Source organism: Anarrhichthys ocellatus, unplaced genomic scaffold, assembly GCF_004355925.1.
Source record: "Anarrhichthys ocellatus isolate YVR2014 unplaced genomic scaffold, GSC_Weel_1.0 scaffold19, whole genome shotgun sequence".
Lineage (NCBI taxonomy): Eukaryota > Metazoa > Chordata > Actinopteri > Perciformes > Anarhichadidae > Anarrhichthys > Anarrhichthys ocellatus.
The window spans coordinates 5,403,356-5,415,504 of record NW_022280049.1 but is presented as its reverse complement, the minus strand read 5'-3'; the positions used below and the strand labels follow the sequence as shown (position 1 = coordinate 5,415,504).

General features: G+C 43.8%; 1 protein-coding gene across 1 annotated transcript in view; it reads right to left on the bottom strand.

The window, feature by feature from the left end:
- tenm1 (teneurin transmembrane protein 1) overlaps nt 1-12,149 on the bottom strand; it is a 174,446-nt gene that overhangs the window by 146,871 nt on the left and 15,426 nt on the right. Inside the window, 1 exon segment of the mRNA XM_031858162.1 lies at nt 9,299-9,637. Coding sequence (XP_031714022.1) covers nt 9,299-9,637 — 339 coding nt within the window.

The window sequence follows — 12,149 nt, the reverse complement described above, 5'->3', positions numbered from 1 at the left end:
GGGGCATGTGTTCACGCAGGTGTCCAGCCGTCCCCGACCGGCGGCACTCGTACCGGTCAGCAGATTGTTGGGTGAGACCCAGTGGACCATTAGCTGCCCGTAGCTGCCAGGGCTGAGAGCTGATAATGACAGGTGGTGTACAGACCCCGGAGGTCTGACAGGCTCAGGGCACCGTGCCATGTAACAACAGCCTTTACTACTGGCACTGCCGCTGCGAAGGCGGCAGCCTTTAACACTGGCACCGACGCAGCCGTGGCAGAAGTATCCCTGGCAGTATCGCCACGGCTGCGTCGGAGGAGCGGCTATTACCGCGAGCAGTTAAACTAAAATGGCAGCGGCTGTTAATGCCGGGGGTTGGGGGGGGGACCACTACGCTGCCATTACTATCACTGACATGCTCTTGGCAAATGCATTCAAATCCCAACGTCGGCTCAGATGACAATTGTGATTATCAGAGTAACAATGAACCTGTGGGTTTGCTATTCAGGCGAGCCCTATTTCCTCAGCAGAAGCCTGCTCCGCGACAAGTCCCATTCATCCACCACAGATGCTATTGTGCAGCGTGAAAAAGGTCCAGATTTGCTTACTTCTCTTTTCCTTTCGTTCTTTTCCTCGAATTGTTCAATTAGGCTTTCTAGGTTGCCCGTTCATAGAAGCTGGTGTCTTTCCTCTGTGGCTGCACTGCAGACACTTCAAGTCAACAACAACAAAAAAGAGAAGTTTCTATTTTTGGAAAAAAAAGTAAAGAAAAGTAATTTCCTCCAACCATTTCCTTGTCACTCCAGCTGAGTTATGGCTGCATTTTCTGCCCCCCCCCCCACCACCACCACACACACTTCAAAATAATAATCCCCACTGACCCCCTTCACACACACAAACACACACACACAGAATGCCGGAGCACGTGTGGGCATCTGAGTGTGTGTGTGTCCATGCACTACAGGCACCTTTGTGTCCCCCCCGCCCCCTCTCAGCCGCTCTCCCCCGGTGCAGAACACTCTGATTTGCGTTAATCTCTCGGTACACTCTCAGGGTTATTGTTCCTTTCTGCTGTGAGCTTATTCATGTGCCACTCACCATGCCCTCCTCTCATTTTAATACTCCAACGGCGCTGGGAGGTAAAAACAGTTTTTTTAAGCCAGTTTATTAAAAAAATAAATAAAGAACGGTGCTCGCCTCTCACCTCCTCTGCTGTGCAGGTGATGGAGTAGTTGCGCGGGGTTTTGGCCGCTTATTAAAATGGCAAGTAGCGGTTGGACTCTGTGATGTTTCCATCACGCAGTTTATGTATACAGACGAGCCCGTAGGGCGCCGGTGGACAACGTGAGATGAAAGCAGCGGTTGATGTTCTGATTTGATGACTGTTGCCATGGCAGCGAGATGAGGATGGAAGGAGGGGTGTTAGCATTCACAGAGAGAGAGAGAGACAGAGAGAGAGACAGATCATATTCTGTCTCTGTCTCTGTCTCACACATACACACACGTGCCTCACCCCCCAACTAGTATTACAGTCCAGTAGGTCTTCCTTTGGATCAGTGAGCTGTAAAGGTCCATCATTAGGACAACAGGGTGGGGTCCAACATTCTGACAGCTTGTCATGAACAACAGCATGCATGGCTAACTCTGTGATGAGGCCGATATTAAAGAGAGGAAAACCACACGATTGCGCTGTTGCTACAATGAGGCACCTGGCGGCACACGTTCAGCCTCTCCTGAACGGCTGAACGGGGGTGGTTCAATAAAAACGGTTTCTGGCTCCAGCGGATGTGTTTATAGCGTTTTCCTCTGGCCGACCGCGGCACCAGGGTTAAGTTGATCATCTCTCACTCTGGTAAAATAGCCAGGGGAGTCCGTGTACCACTAGATCAACTCTACAACTTAAAGACCCTAAACGTTACAGCTCAGATGATCGATATGGCACTGAGCAATGTTCTTTACGAGCTAATAGACAAATCCATTCCTGCAAAACCCCCTGGGCCTTGGGGAGGCAACAGGGAAGTTAGAGTATGCGGTTTGCCTGGTGTTGCCACTTAGACCTCTGCTTTCACGCACACACAAACACACGCCAGGGAAGTCGGATGAGACACTATATGACGCAGCTTGTGTGTCTGTGCATGTATTGGCACGTATGCAAATTTCTCTGTTGCGGAGGGTGTTGCAGCTTCCTGATTCCGCCGAGGTTACCGCGGCTGCAGCGCTGCCAGAAGGAGATTTACGTCCTCTAACATCAGAGGGAGGAAAAACACATAAAACCCATTTTATTCACATCGCTTAAATGCTCATCGGACACTTTTGAATAAGGGGGGTATCACATGAAACATTTGTGATTCCCTCACCGTCTAATTAAAAGTCCAGATTGCCTAATAAATGTCAGAATTGCATCACGAAGAAGAGAAATCCTGAAATTCTGATTCCCATCTGCAATCTGATTCTGTGTAACACCTGTTGCTGTTTCACCAGACTCCATCAGTTTATCTACACGGTATTCCAACCGTAGCTATAATACATATCAAAGGACTGCTCTCACGAAAGGGATACAGGCAAAAACATTGTTTTTCATGTACTGGTCAATTTTTTGGATTTTTAGCTATTTTGCTTCCATAACAAATCTGATTTCAGACTAGTGGAAAGAAAACATACAACATGTTTACACTTTGTCTATACGTGTCTGCAGATTTCTCCTAAATTCACCAAAAGTTAGCACTAGATATTGCCTCATTTGCATATTAAAACATGACATTTCAGAAACTTGTAACACAAAAAAGGAAATGTCCTACTGTAACTAATCAACTGGGGAAGTTCATTGTGATATATATTAGTTATTTCATTTATCCTTTTACACCTTTAGAGTCTTCAAAATATTTGGTATTTTACAATAAATATCTTTAAAGGCTGTTTTCTCTACCAGAAATCTATTTCTTACTTACTTAAATATACCAAACGATCCAGTTTCACTCCTCTCGATATTCTGAAGGGTCTCTTCATATATCATTCATAACCTGATTTGTAGAATATTTTATTCCTACAACATGGTGAAACGTTTATTTTTTTATGACTGTTGACAGTTTTTTATGATTTATGGAGATATCCAAAACGCCCTCAGTAAAAACCTTGGACTTTAATATGTCAGGAAAATGAAACACGGATGTTAAAACCTAGTTTTATCACATTTTCAGATTTTTGTTCTGGAAATGTATGCAAATTGGCACATATTTGATAAGAAAATGCCTCATTTGCTTATTTAAATATACAATTTTAGACAACTTGTAATACAAAAAATGCATGTCTTAATATCAGTAATCAACTGTTTGAAAGTTTCATGATGAATCTATTAGTTGATTTTTTCCAAACCCTGTAGTTATTTAAAATGTAAATAATTTTACAACACATATTTCTAAAGGCCGTTTTCTCAAAATGAGTTTTTCTTCATCCTCTCGAGTCAGAAATGTCCACCATTGGGTTTTTTACATCATTAATAGCCTGATTTATACAACAAATACTCCTAAATATAATGTCTTGTAACTGTGTACAGTATTTCCTGCTGATGGAGTGAGAAAAAGAGATATCAAGAATTACCTTCTGTAAAAAAAACCTTTGACTCTAAGATGCCATGAACCTTTATCCAATGTTCCGATTTCTGTTCTGGAATACATGCTAATTAGCACAATTGCACAGAAAACTTGCAATACAAAAAAATGAATTATCTCAATGAAAATATTCAACTGTGCAGGTTTCACAGCGGTGTCTATAGTTACATTTTTAGACCCCTAATGACCCTTAGAAATGGTAGAAAAGCTAAACCTCGCCAGGACTTTCTGATGATGGCTCTCTTAGATCCCGTCTAATGTGTTCACTTGCCAGCGAGCCTCTCTGTCTCCCTGTGTTTTCTGCACCCGCACTTTGTCTTTCTCCGTGCCGTATGCTTGCTCATTAAACCTTAAGGTCAGCTTTTCCCTCCACGCTCCGAACCCTTTGTCTTGACGCCCTTGCTAACCTTCTGCAACACTTACTTCGACACAGCTTGGCCAAACTTGACTGCAAAACTTTGGCACATCATTATAAAAAATAATGGGCCATGTTTATAAAAGATACGAGGGCCCTCTGTGACATTGTGCGGTCCCCCAGGCCCCCAAACTACTTGGTTTATAGCCGGCATGTAACATTTATGTTTAAGGTAACATTCATGCTTGTCTTATTTTGAGGCAAGGACAACAGCTACACTGGGAAAAAAATATTCGAAATGACTTTATTTGAAGGTCTAATGGCAGCAATCTATTTTGGGGCAATATGCCTCATTTAGTGTTGGTAAGTATAGACCTGGCAGGCATCTACTGTACTCTTTTAGAGAGTTCGCACTCTCATTCAAGACAGAGAACATTCGCTTTGCTTATCCTTCATATATTGGATAAGCATATTGTAAGAAATGGAAATTAATGAGGAAAGAAAAAAAAAAGCCTGTATAGCAAATACAGTACATTTTGAAATATGTATATTTTTTATTTCAGTCTTTATATTTTCACAAAAATGGTTCCCCAGAGCTTTTTGTGATATCTTCAAATTGCAGCGCTTCTTTCATCCGACCAACAGTTCAAATCCCAAATGTTTTCAATTAGCAACTCTTAAGACTTCGAGAAGCTAAAAACCTAGCGAGTTGTTGGCAGGTTCGCCATCCAACTTGGACAATTCCGCTGTTGAAAAATGCATGGGGTTTTTTTGCACATGACTAAAAGGAATTAATATTTGGAAAGGAAATTTGCTTGAGAAATGAATGTGCTCAGATTGAATTCAAGAGGCACAAGCTGGCAAGTGTAAATAAATTCATGATGACGATTAACAGGGAAGGGACTCGCATTTCCGTTCAAATGACTTTGTCTCCGTCGAGTGTAATATTCATTGAGCAACATCCCGCTTTGAAATATTCATATCAGCCTGCCGAACAGAGAATAACTCTAATAACAACAAAAAAACGGAATACTAATGCACGCCTTTATCTCTTTATATTTGTTATGTTTTATTTCAGTGCTGTTTCATGCCATCACATCTTGTCGTGTTTGTTTGTGTGTAGCAGTAGACCGTGTCACTGCCCGGTCAGATCAATATATGTGGGCCAACATGTCTTGATGCACGGGGATTATATTTACACAGAACCGTGTTTTTTTTGGCACTACTACTCTCAGAAGGCTTGATTGCTAACTTGGGAACTATAAATGTTTGAGGCAATTTGAAAACCCATTATCTTCCAACCATTATCTGCAGTGACTGGCGGAAATGGAACACTCAAACCTTTCTTGTGTATTCATTTAGCGCTGTGATCAGACAGTTATAAGGGAGTTGTGAAGTTTAAAAAAAAAAAGAATGGACTCCCCGCGGCCAATCAGAGTCAAATGCTTACTCAGGCCGTGGTAATTACACAGAAATTTGCTTTTAAGCACAGAAAGTTATCTACCATAATGAGTGATAGAGCCTTTCATTGGACTGGTGTTTGCAGTTGCCTTAGAACGCTTTCAGCTCAGAGACCGATGTATGAAAAGTGCAGTCGTGTAAAACCAGGAGGCTGTCTGCTACACGGCAATGTGTCAAACCCGAAAGTGGAGAGAGAAAAATGATAAGCCAAAAAGATAGACAAAAGCCTAGAGTAAATCTGCAACTGATTAAACTAATGAAAAAGTGGCCAATTAATTATCATCTCATTATAGGAAAGTGTTGTAACCCAGATAATAAACCTAATGTAGTTTTTTTTAAATGATTCCACACGGCAGCTATTCAGAAGACTGACACCAAAATCTCTCTCTCTCTCTCTCTCTCTCTCTCTCTCTATATCTCTCTCTCTCTCTCTCTCCCCTCCTCTTCCCTACCTCTCAGCATTTATCTCAGCACTCAATTTTACAAATAAATGTATGCCGTTGTAAATGAAGAATTTCAATTGGAGGCACAGTTTGACAATTTGAGTGTTATGCTTATTTGCTTTCTTTGTGAGAGTTAATCAACGGCACTTTCGTGTCTACGTGCAAAACAGGTGTGGTGAGAGCCAGGAGACAATTAGCCTAGCTTAGCATGAAGACTGGATGTGTGTGTGTGTGGGGGGGGTCATGGCTGGCATGAATGAATCTCCCCGTGGTCCAAAAATATACACCTCCAAAGCTCACTAATTAGCACAATACAGTTTGTCCGTTAAATTTGTACACATAATTAGGCTAATGTAAGAAAGATTATGTGCAGTGACTTTTTGATGTCTAGTTGTCACGGTAAGGTTGCCAGACAACTATCTCTTGTTGTTAAGAGATAATTGTAACACAACTTAACTTCCCCTAAAACCATAAATCGTCACCTAAACATTTCACTCGTATGGATTAAACAAACAAGACACGGCTAGCAAGTGAGACTAGCTAGTTTCTCCCTTTCTCCAATCTTTACGCTAATTAGCTAATTCCCTGCTAGCTGTGGCTCAAAATTTAACGGACAAGAGACTGGTATCGATCTTCTCATCAAATTAAGTGAATAATTATATTTCTCAAAATGTCCTCGAGCTAACGGTGCTAACAACGCCAACAGTGCTGACAGAGCTAGAGGTGATAGCGGCCGTGAGCTAGCCAGTGGAGCACGCTCAGATGCACTGAAAGCTCAGGTAAACATTACTCCACTATATCTTTACATAGCTGATAGTTGTTTGCTCCTATATTAGTGCTCTGAATATCATATAGAGAACCTATAGTGCTTCAACATCAAATTAAAGTGTGCTTCCTACTTTGTGGCAACAGTTTGTAAATTCAATCTAGTATGTCGCCAACGATTGTCCACATACTTCTGGCCATTTAGAGTATGCGTGTGTATACGTGTGTGTCAGCAGTAAACTCCAGCTGCACTTTGTCTTTCTACTGCCAATCTCCTCTGTTCTAACGGTGTGCTGTCGTCAATTTGGGGTGTTGATGTTTTCCTGAGTTTGTCAGCAGGTCTGACTGGTGCTCGAGAACACCTACAGCCTCCCCCAAGGGAAGTGTCACAATTGGACATGCACCCCCCAACCCACCCACCCCGACAACCCATCACACACACACACCACATAAACACACACACATACATGAAAGAGACTAAAGACAGACATCTGTATAAACGTGGCCTCACACACAAACTGAATCTCTTACTCCTTTACTCCTTAATCTGTCGCTCCCCCTCGCTATGTTTCTCAGACTCAAATCCACATACACACACACACACACACACACACACACACAAACACACACACTGACTAAATTGACTTGTCAGCTTCAATCAGACCAGGAACAAAAGGATTCCTGCCAGTTTGAAGCTGACATCATTAATAGGTTTGGGAGGGGGCGAGCTCTGAAGACAAAGCGAGTGCAAGGTCGGGCCGACTTAAAATGCACTTTCATTTTGGCAGGGACGTTAGCTTTTTGATTCCAGCCCCTTTTTACGCCAACATCTCTTTGCGAGTGTCTCTAACTTTCATTATCACTGGGAACAGAGGGGCGTGCGAGACTTTGTTGTGCTGATGGAGAGAAATGTGACATCCATAATGCATTTCCTATTAGAGGATGCCACGCATGGACACGCATGGACACCCCTGGCCACGTGTCAGTGGGAGATGGACAGGTAGAGGATGAGTACAAATGGAGCGTTGGTGGTGGAGAGGAGACCAGGAAAGAAAGGTGGCCAAGTATAGATACCAACGCAAGAGATTGTGTCAAGGTTTGGAGAGCCACGGGACATGCAGCTCTTCATGTGACATATGAAATCCACATAAAACCGGCTTTCCTGGTGCATTGTAGCAGCAAAGCCAAATGCTTTGAACATTTAAATCCTCTCCTCTCACTTCCATGACTTCATCCGTCCTCATTTGCTTCTGTTTCCTCTGCCGCATGCCCATCTGCCCCCCCCCCCCTTCTGCGGCTTTCACTCTGACCCTGGATAAAGATGGAGTCCCTCATCTCAAATGGTAATAACTTTGGTCCATATGCACATAGCCATCGCAAATTGATTACTGTGTAATGCCGCAAGTGCTCCCGCTCTCTCGCTCTCTGCTCTTCCATCTTGTGATTTTGCACGAGGCTGACTCTGTGTCCAATTCGGCTGCCATTAAACGGCACCCCTGGGTGCATCCCAAACACAAACAAGCGCGTCCTAAACTCTCTGATTCCCCACGGCTCGCTGATCCCTCTCCTCCCCCACTGTCTCAGTCCTCTCTCCCTCACCCACCATCTTTGTCCAACACTCACTCGAAACCAGCTTATCCTTCACCTGTTTTACCCTCAACCACTCATTCCCTTTTATTCTCATTCTAATTATACCATTACATTACCATTTCTATTCTCTCATTTGCATTTTTTGCTCTCCCCATCTCCTGTTCTTCCTCTCTCTAATTCTCTTTTTTTTCGCCTCTCTCTCTCTCTTTCTCCATCACCCTTCCCGTTTCTCAGTCACTGAATACGTTCCACCTTTCTTTTTTTTTTGCTGCACGTAAACAGACCGTGCCCTTGGGGATCGGTTGGAGAGCTCTGTCTTTGTTTGTGTGCACCTCTAACTAACTCTCCATCTGCGGGGAGCCAAGCCCGGCCCAGCAGTGCAAGACAGATAGCTGGCATCCTCCCAGCCTCTTCTCTAGTTGGACCCAAGTCTACACCCCCGCCTCTCAACTTCTCCTTCCTTGCAGGCTATCGTCCTCCCACAGAGGCGGTTGTCTGCCGCCCTCAGGCAGCCATTAAGGTACTGTAGACACCCCACTATTCCTTTTCCTCAAAGCTTTAAACCAAAAAATCTGCTGCTGCAGCTTCCGATGGATATTCAATCCTTTCCGAGCCATACGCTGTGGATATTCGTCACCGGACTTTCCTCAGGCTCCATCCCCAGTCAACCCCAGGTTAACCTCCAACACGAGCTCACTTTCAGACTAAATAACCAATAGCACATTTTCGGTTTTTGGCCACATCAAAGAGCTTTGAAAAGGAGAGGTACTTAAGCATTAGCTTTAGTTAAAAAAACGGAGTTTCAGTCATGTTATTGCCCGAGGCTGTAACATAAACCTTTGAAAAGAGTTACAATATTACATATGTTGTATTTTACGTTGCATCACTCGGCGAGACTGTAAGGATGCAACCGAAATACAGTCATACACAAGCAGCCTAAACCTCAGTACATGCTGCACATTACTTTCATGCACAAAAATTCATCATCAAAGGTGCACTTCATTATCTGCTAAGCTTAAGTCTTCCATGGCCGTTTTGCATAGTGATGGGCAACCGCCCCCCCCTCCCCCCTCGTGGAATAACCACACTGCACTCACCATTGTCAGGCTCGGACTTCCTGTCATGCTCAGTGTCAGTGAGGGATAGGGCGGAGTTGGCGCGGCTCGTCAGGCACGAGCTCTGCTCGGACTTCAGGCCGCGCATCCACATGTGCTGCAGGCCGTGAGCGGGGTCCACTTCGGGCTCGGTGTCCACGTCGGAGCCCACGCCCAGGGAGTAACGGCTGTGGGCATGAGCGGCCGGCCCGGAGCACAGCGCTTCCTCCTCGTCCTCCTGGTGCTGATGCTGCTGCTGCTGCAACTGCTGCTGCTGCTGCTGCTGTTGGTGGATGTGGTAGTCCGGGCTCCTCATCGACCCAACCTTGCAGAAGTCTAATTCTAGAGGAAGAGGAGAGACGACGCAGATTGAGACCACACAGCCTTTCAAAGAAGCCTTTAATGCCGGCATGTGCTTTTATTTGCTTCAGCAACTAAGCTGACCAGGTGTTTATCAGAGGCAGGCATTTTCAAGGCAAATACAGAACGCCTCCCAAATTATGTCGAGAGACGGGCTGTTATTTGAGCAAGCATTTATTACACGTTCTGCAGCAGAAGTCCGGATCAAAATGCCAACCTTGATTTTTCTCAACCATTCGCAGTGAAGCTATATCCTGTGCGGCGCTGCCTGATGTGTGCTATCGAGCTTGGGATGTATTGAACTGCTGCTCAAACAGAGCACTGATCTCATCTATATTCTCCTTGGTGGGGTGAAGGGATCAGATAAAGATCAAACCTTATTAATATTGACTCAGACTGAGGGAAAAATTGAGCCTCGTATATGCTTTCAGGTATTAGAACGCCCTGCAATCCCAAGCATCAACCTGTTATCTGAGAACATCAGATATACTGCGTTAGTCCTCTGGTTACACTTCAATTCAATTCAATTCAATTGAGCTCTCCCTTTTTTTTTCTGCAGAGGCAGTTGAGTAAATTTTCTTCCTCGCCACCTCAGTTTTCCGTTCGGAATGTATTAGTGGAGGTGATGGAACTGATGGAATTTTTAAAAAAAGCGTGGCGTAAATTGAAATCCATACAGATACTCCCAGCAGCCTGGTATCATAGATGGTCCACCGAGAACTCAGGAAGAAAGACTTCCTCTCCTGCTCACTAAGTGCAGTTAATATGTGTGTTAGGTTGGGCCCTTTGAACACGAACCGCAGTGTTTCAATGAGAGCCACAGTCGCGTTGACCACTCCATTGACCGGCGATGCGTCCTGCTGTGCCCGTTTGATGGGGTCAAGGCCAGCTGTGGTTCACACACTGTTTCTGCTGGAATTAAACCGGCACAAGATTGGTCACCACTGCACACTACTGCTTAGCTCAAATTGGCTGCAAGAGGGCAATTCAGGAGCAAATAGGCTATTTCCCCATAGCAAGGAACATGGATTGGCTGCAAACGGAAAAGCCGTTTTCCTTTGAGACAAATTTATATTACAAGAACATATTTTAGCAGATGATTAGAGGGGAAATAATTTTTTTAATAACTTCCCATTTCCTGCCATTACAGTCAGCGGCTCCTGACTCACTTCAGAGAAAAAAGTGACTATTATATATTGAATACGTCTTTCACCCTATGAAGTCAGAATACCTGCCAAAACAGTCTGGGTCATGATTTCACTGTTCAACAGTACTGGGTGTAATGGAAGACAAATGCATCAAAAATTCTTGTTAATATCCACAACTTCACCAAGACGTGATTACCAAGCGAGCAAAGTGGGCGACTGGCCCATGGGGCCCCAAACTTACAGGGGCCCCCGTAACTGTGTGGCAAATGGTTTGTCCTTTATTTAGTTGATTATGTGTGATATTGTGTTAAGTACAAGTAGTTACATTTGAGTACTTGCCGATACCGAGTACCAATATAAGTGCTGAATAATACCATTACAGTTCGAACAATAACTTTGTTGCTGACATTTTAACATTCAACATAGTGTTTCCTGATACAGAGCATAGTTATATGCAGTAGTGAATTTAATAATTAACTGTTTCTCCGTGGTATCAATTAAACAGTTATTAATCAGTAAGATAGAAATATTGAAAAAAATAAAAAATGTAACGGAGTAAAACTCAAAGGATCAGCTCGGTCCACCTTTAAAGGTCAGTCCACCTTAAGTGCCCCTGAGTTGTAGCTAACTTCGGTGCTAACCCGCTAACCCAATTCACTTTCATCATCGATTTGCTAACTAGCAAGACACAGGAACCTAGCTTGTGTCTCCTCACGGCTCTTGAAGAGTTGTGTCATTTATTCACCCACAAATAAACTGTGCACGCGCTGCACTGCTACACTCACAGCTGTAACGTTACTACATACTCACTGTGACACACACATGCTTTCCTTCTCTCTGGGACACTCGCTAACGTTACGCAATATGACGGAAACCCTAACAGCGCGTGCCATGGCAGACACACAGCCGACAAGCTCACAGCTAAAGTAATTAATGTGGTGGAGACTAAAGTGGCTGCATGTGTCCACCACATTGCAAGCAACAGTGTGGCTGCTAATTCTCCCGAACAAGTTAAGTGGGGACGGCTTGTTTTTTTAAAATGGATTTAAGCTGTTTGTGTGTGATTATCGTTGATGTTGGGCGGTTTATTGTCGCGTTGCCGTAGTGCGCTTGCATCGGAGTAGTTATGCCAGTATAAGTACATGAGCACAGTATCGGGGTGTACAGATACTGGCAAAGATAGCCCTTTATGGTTAGGATATTTCCCTCTCTCTCATATACAGTGTATATATATATATATATATATATACACACACACACACACAGGCAAGATAGAGAAAAAGAGAGGGAGATGCAACGATGTAATTGATGGTTAATTAATTCATTTTATTTTATTAATAGGCAAA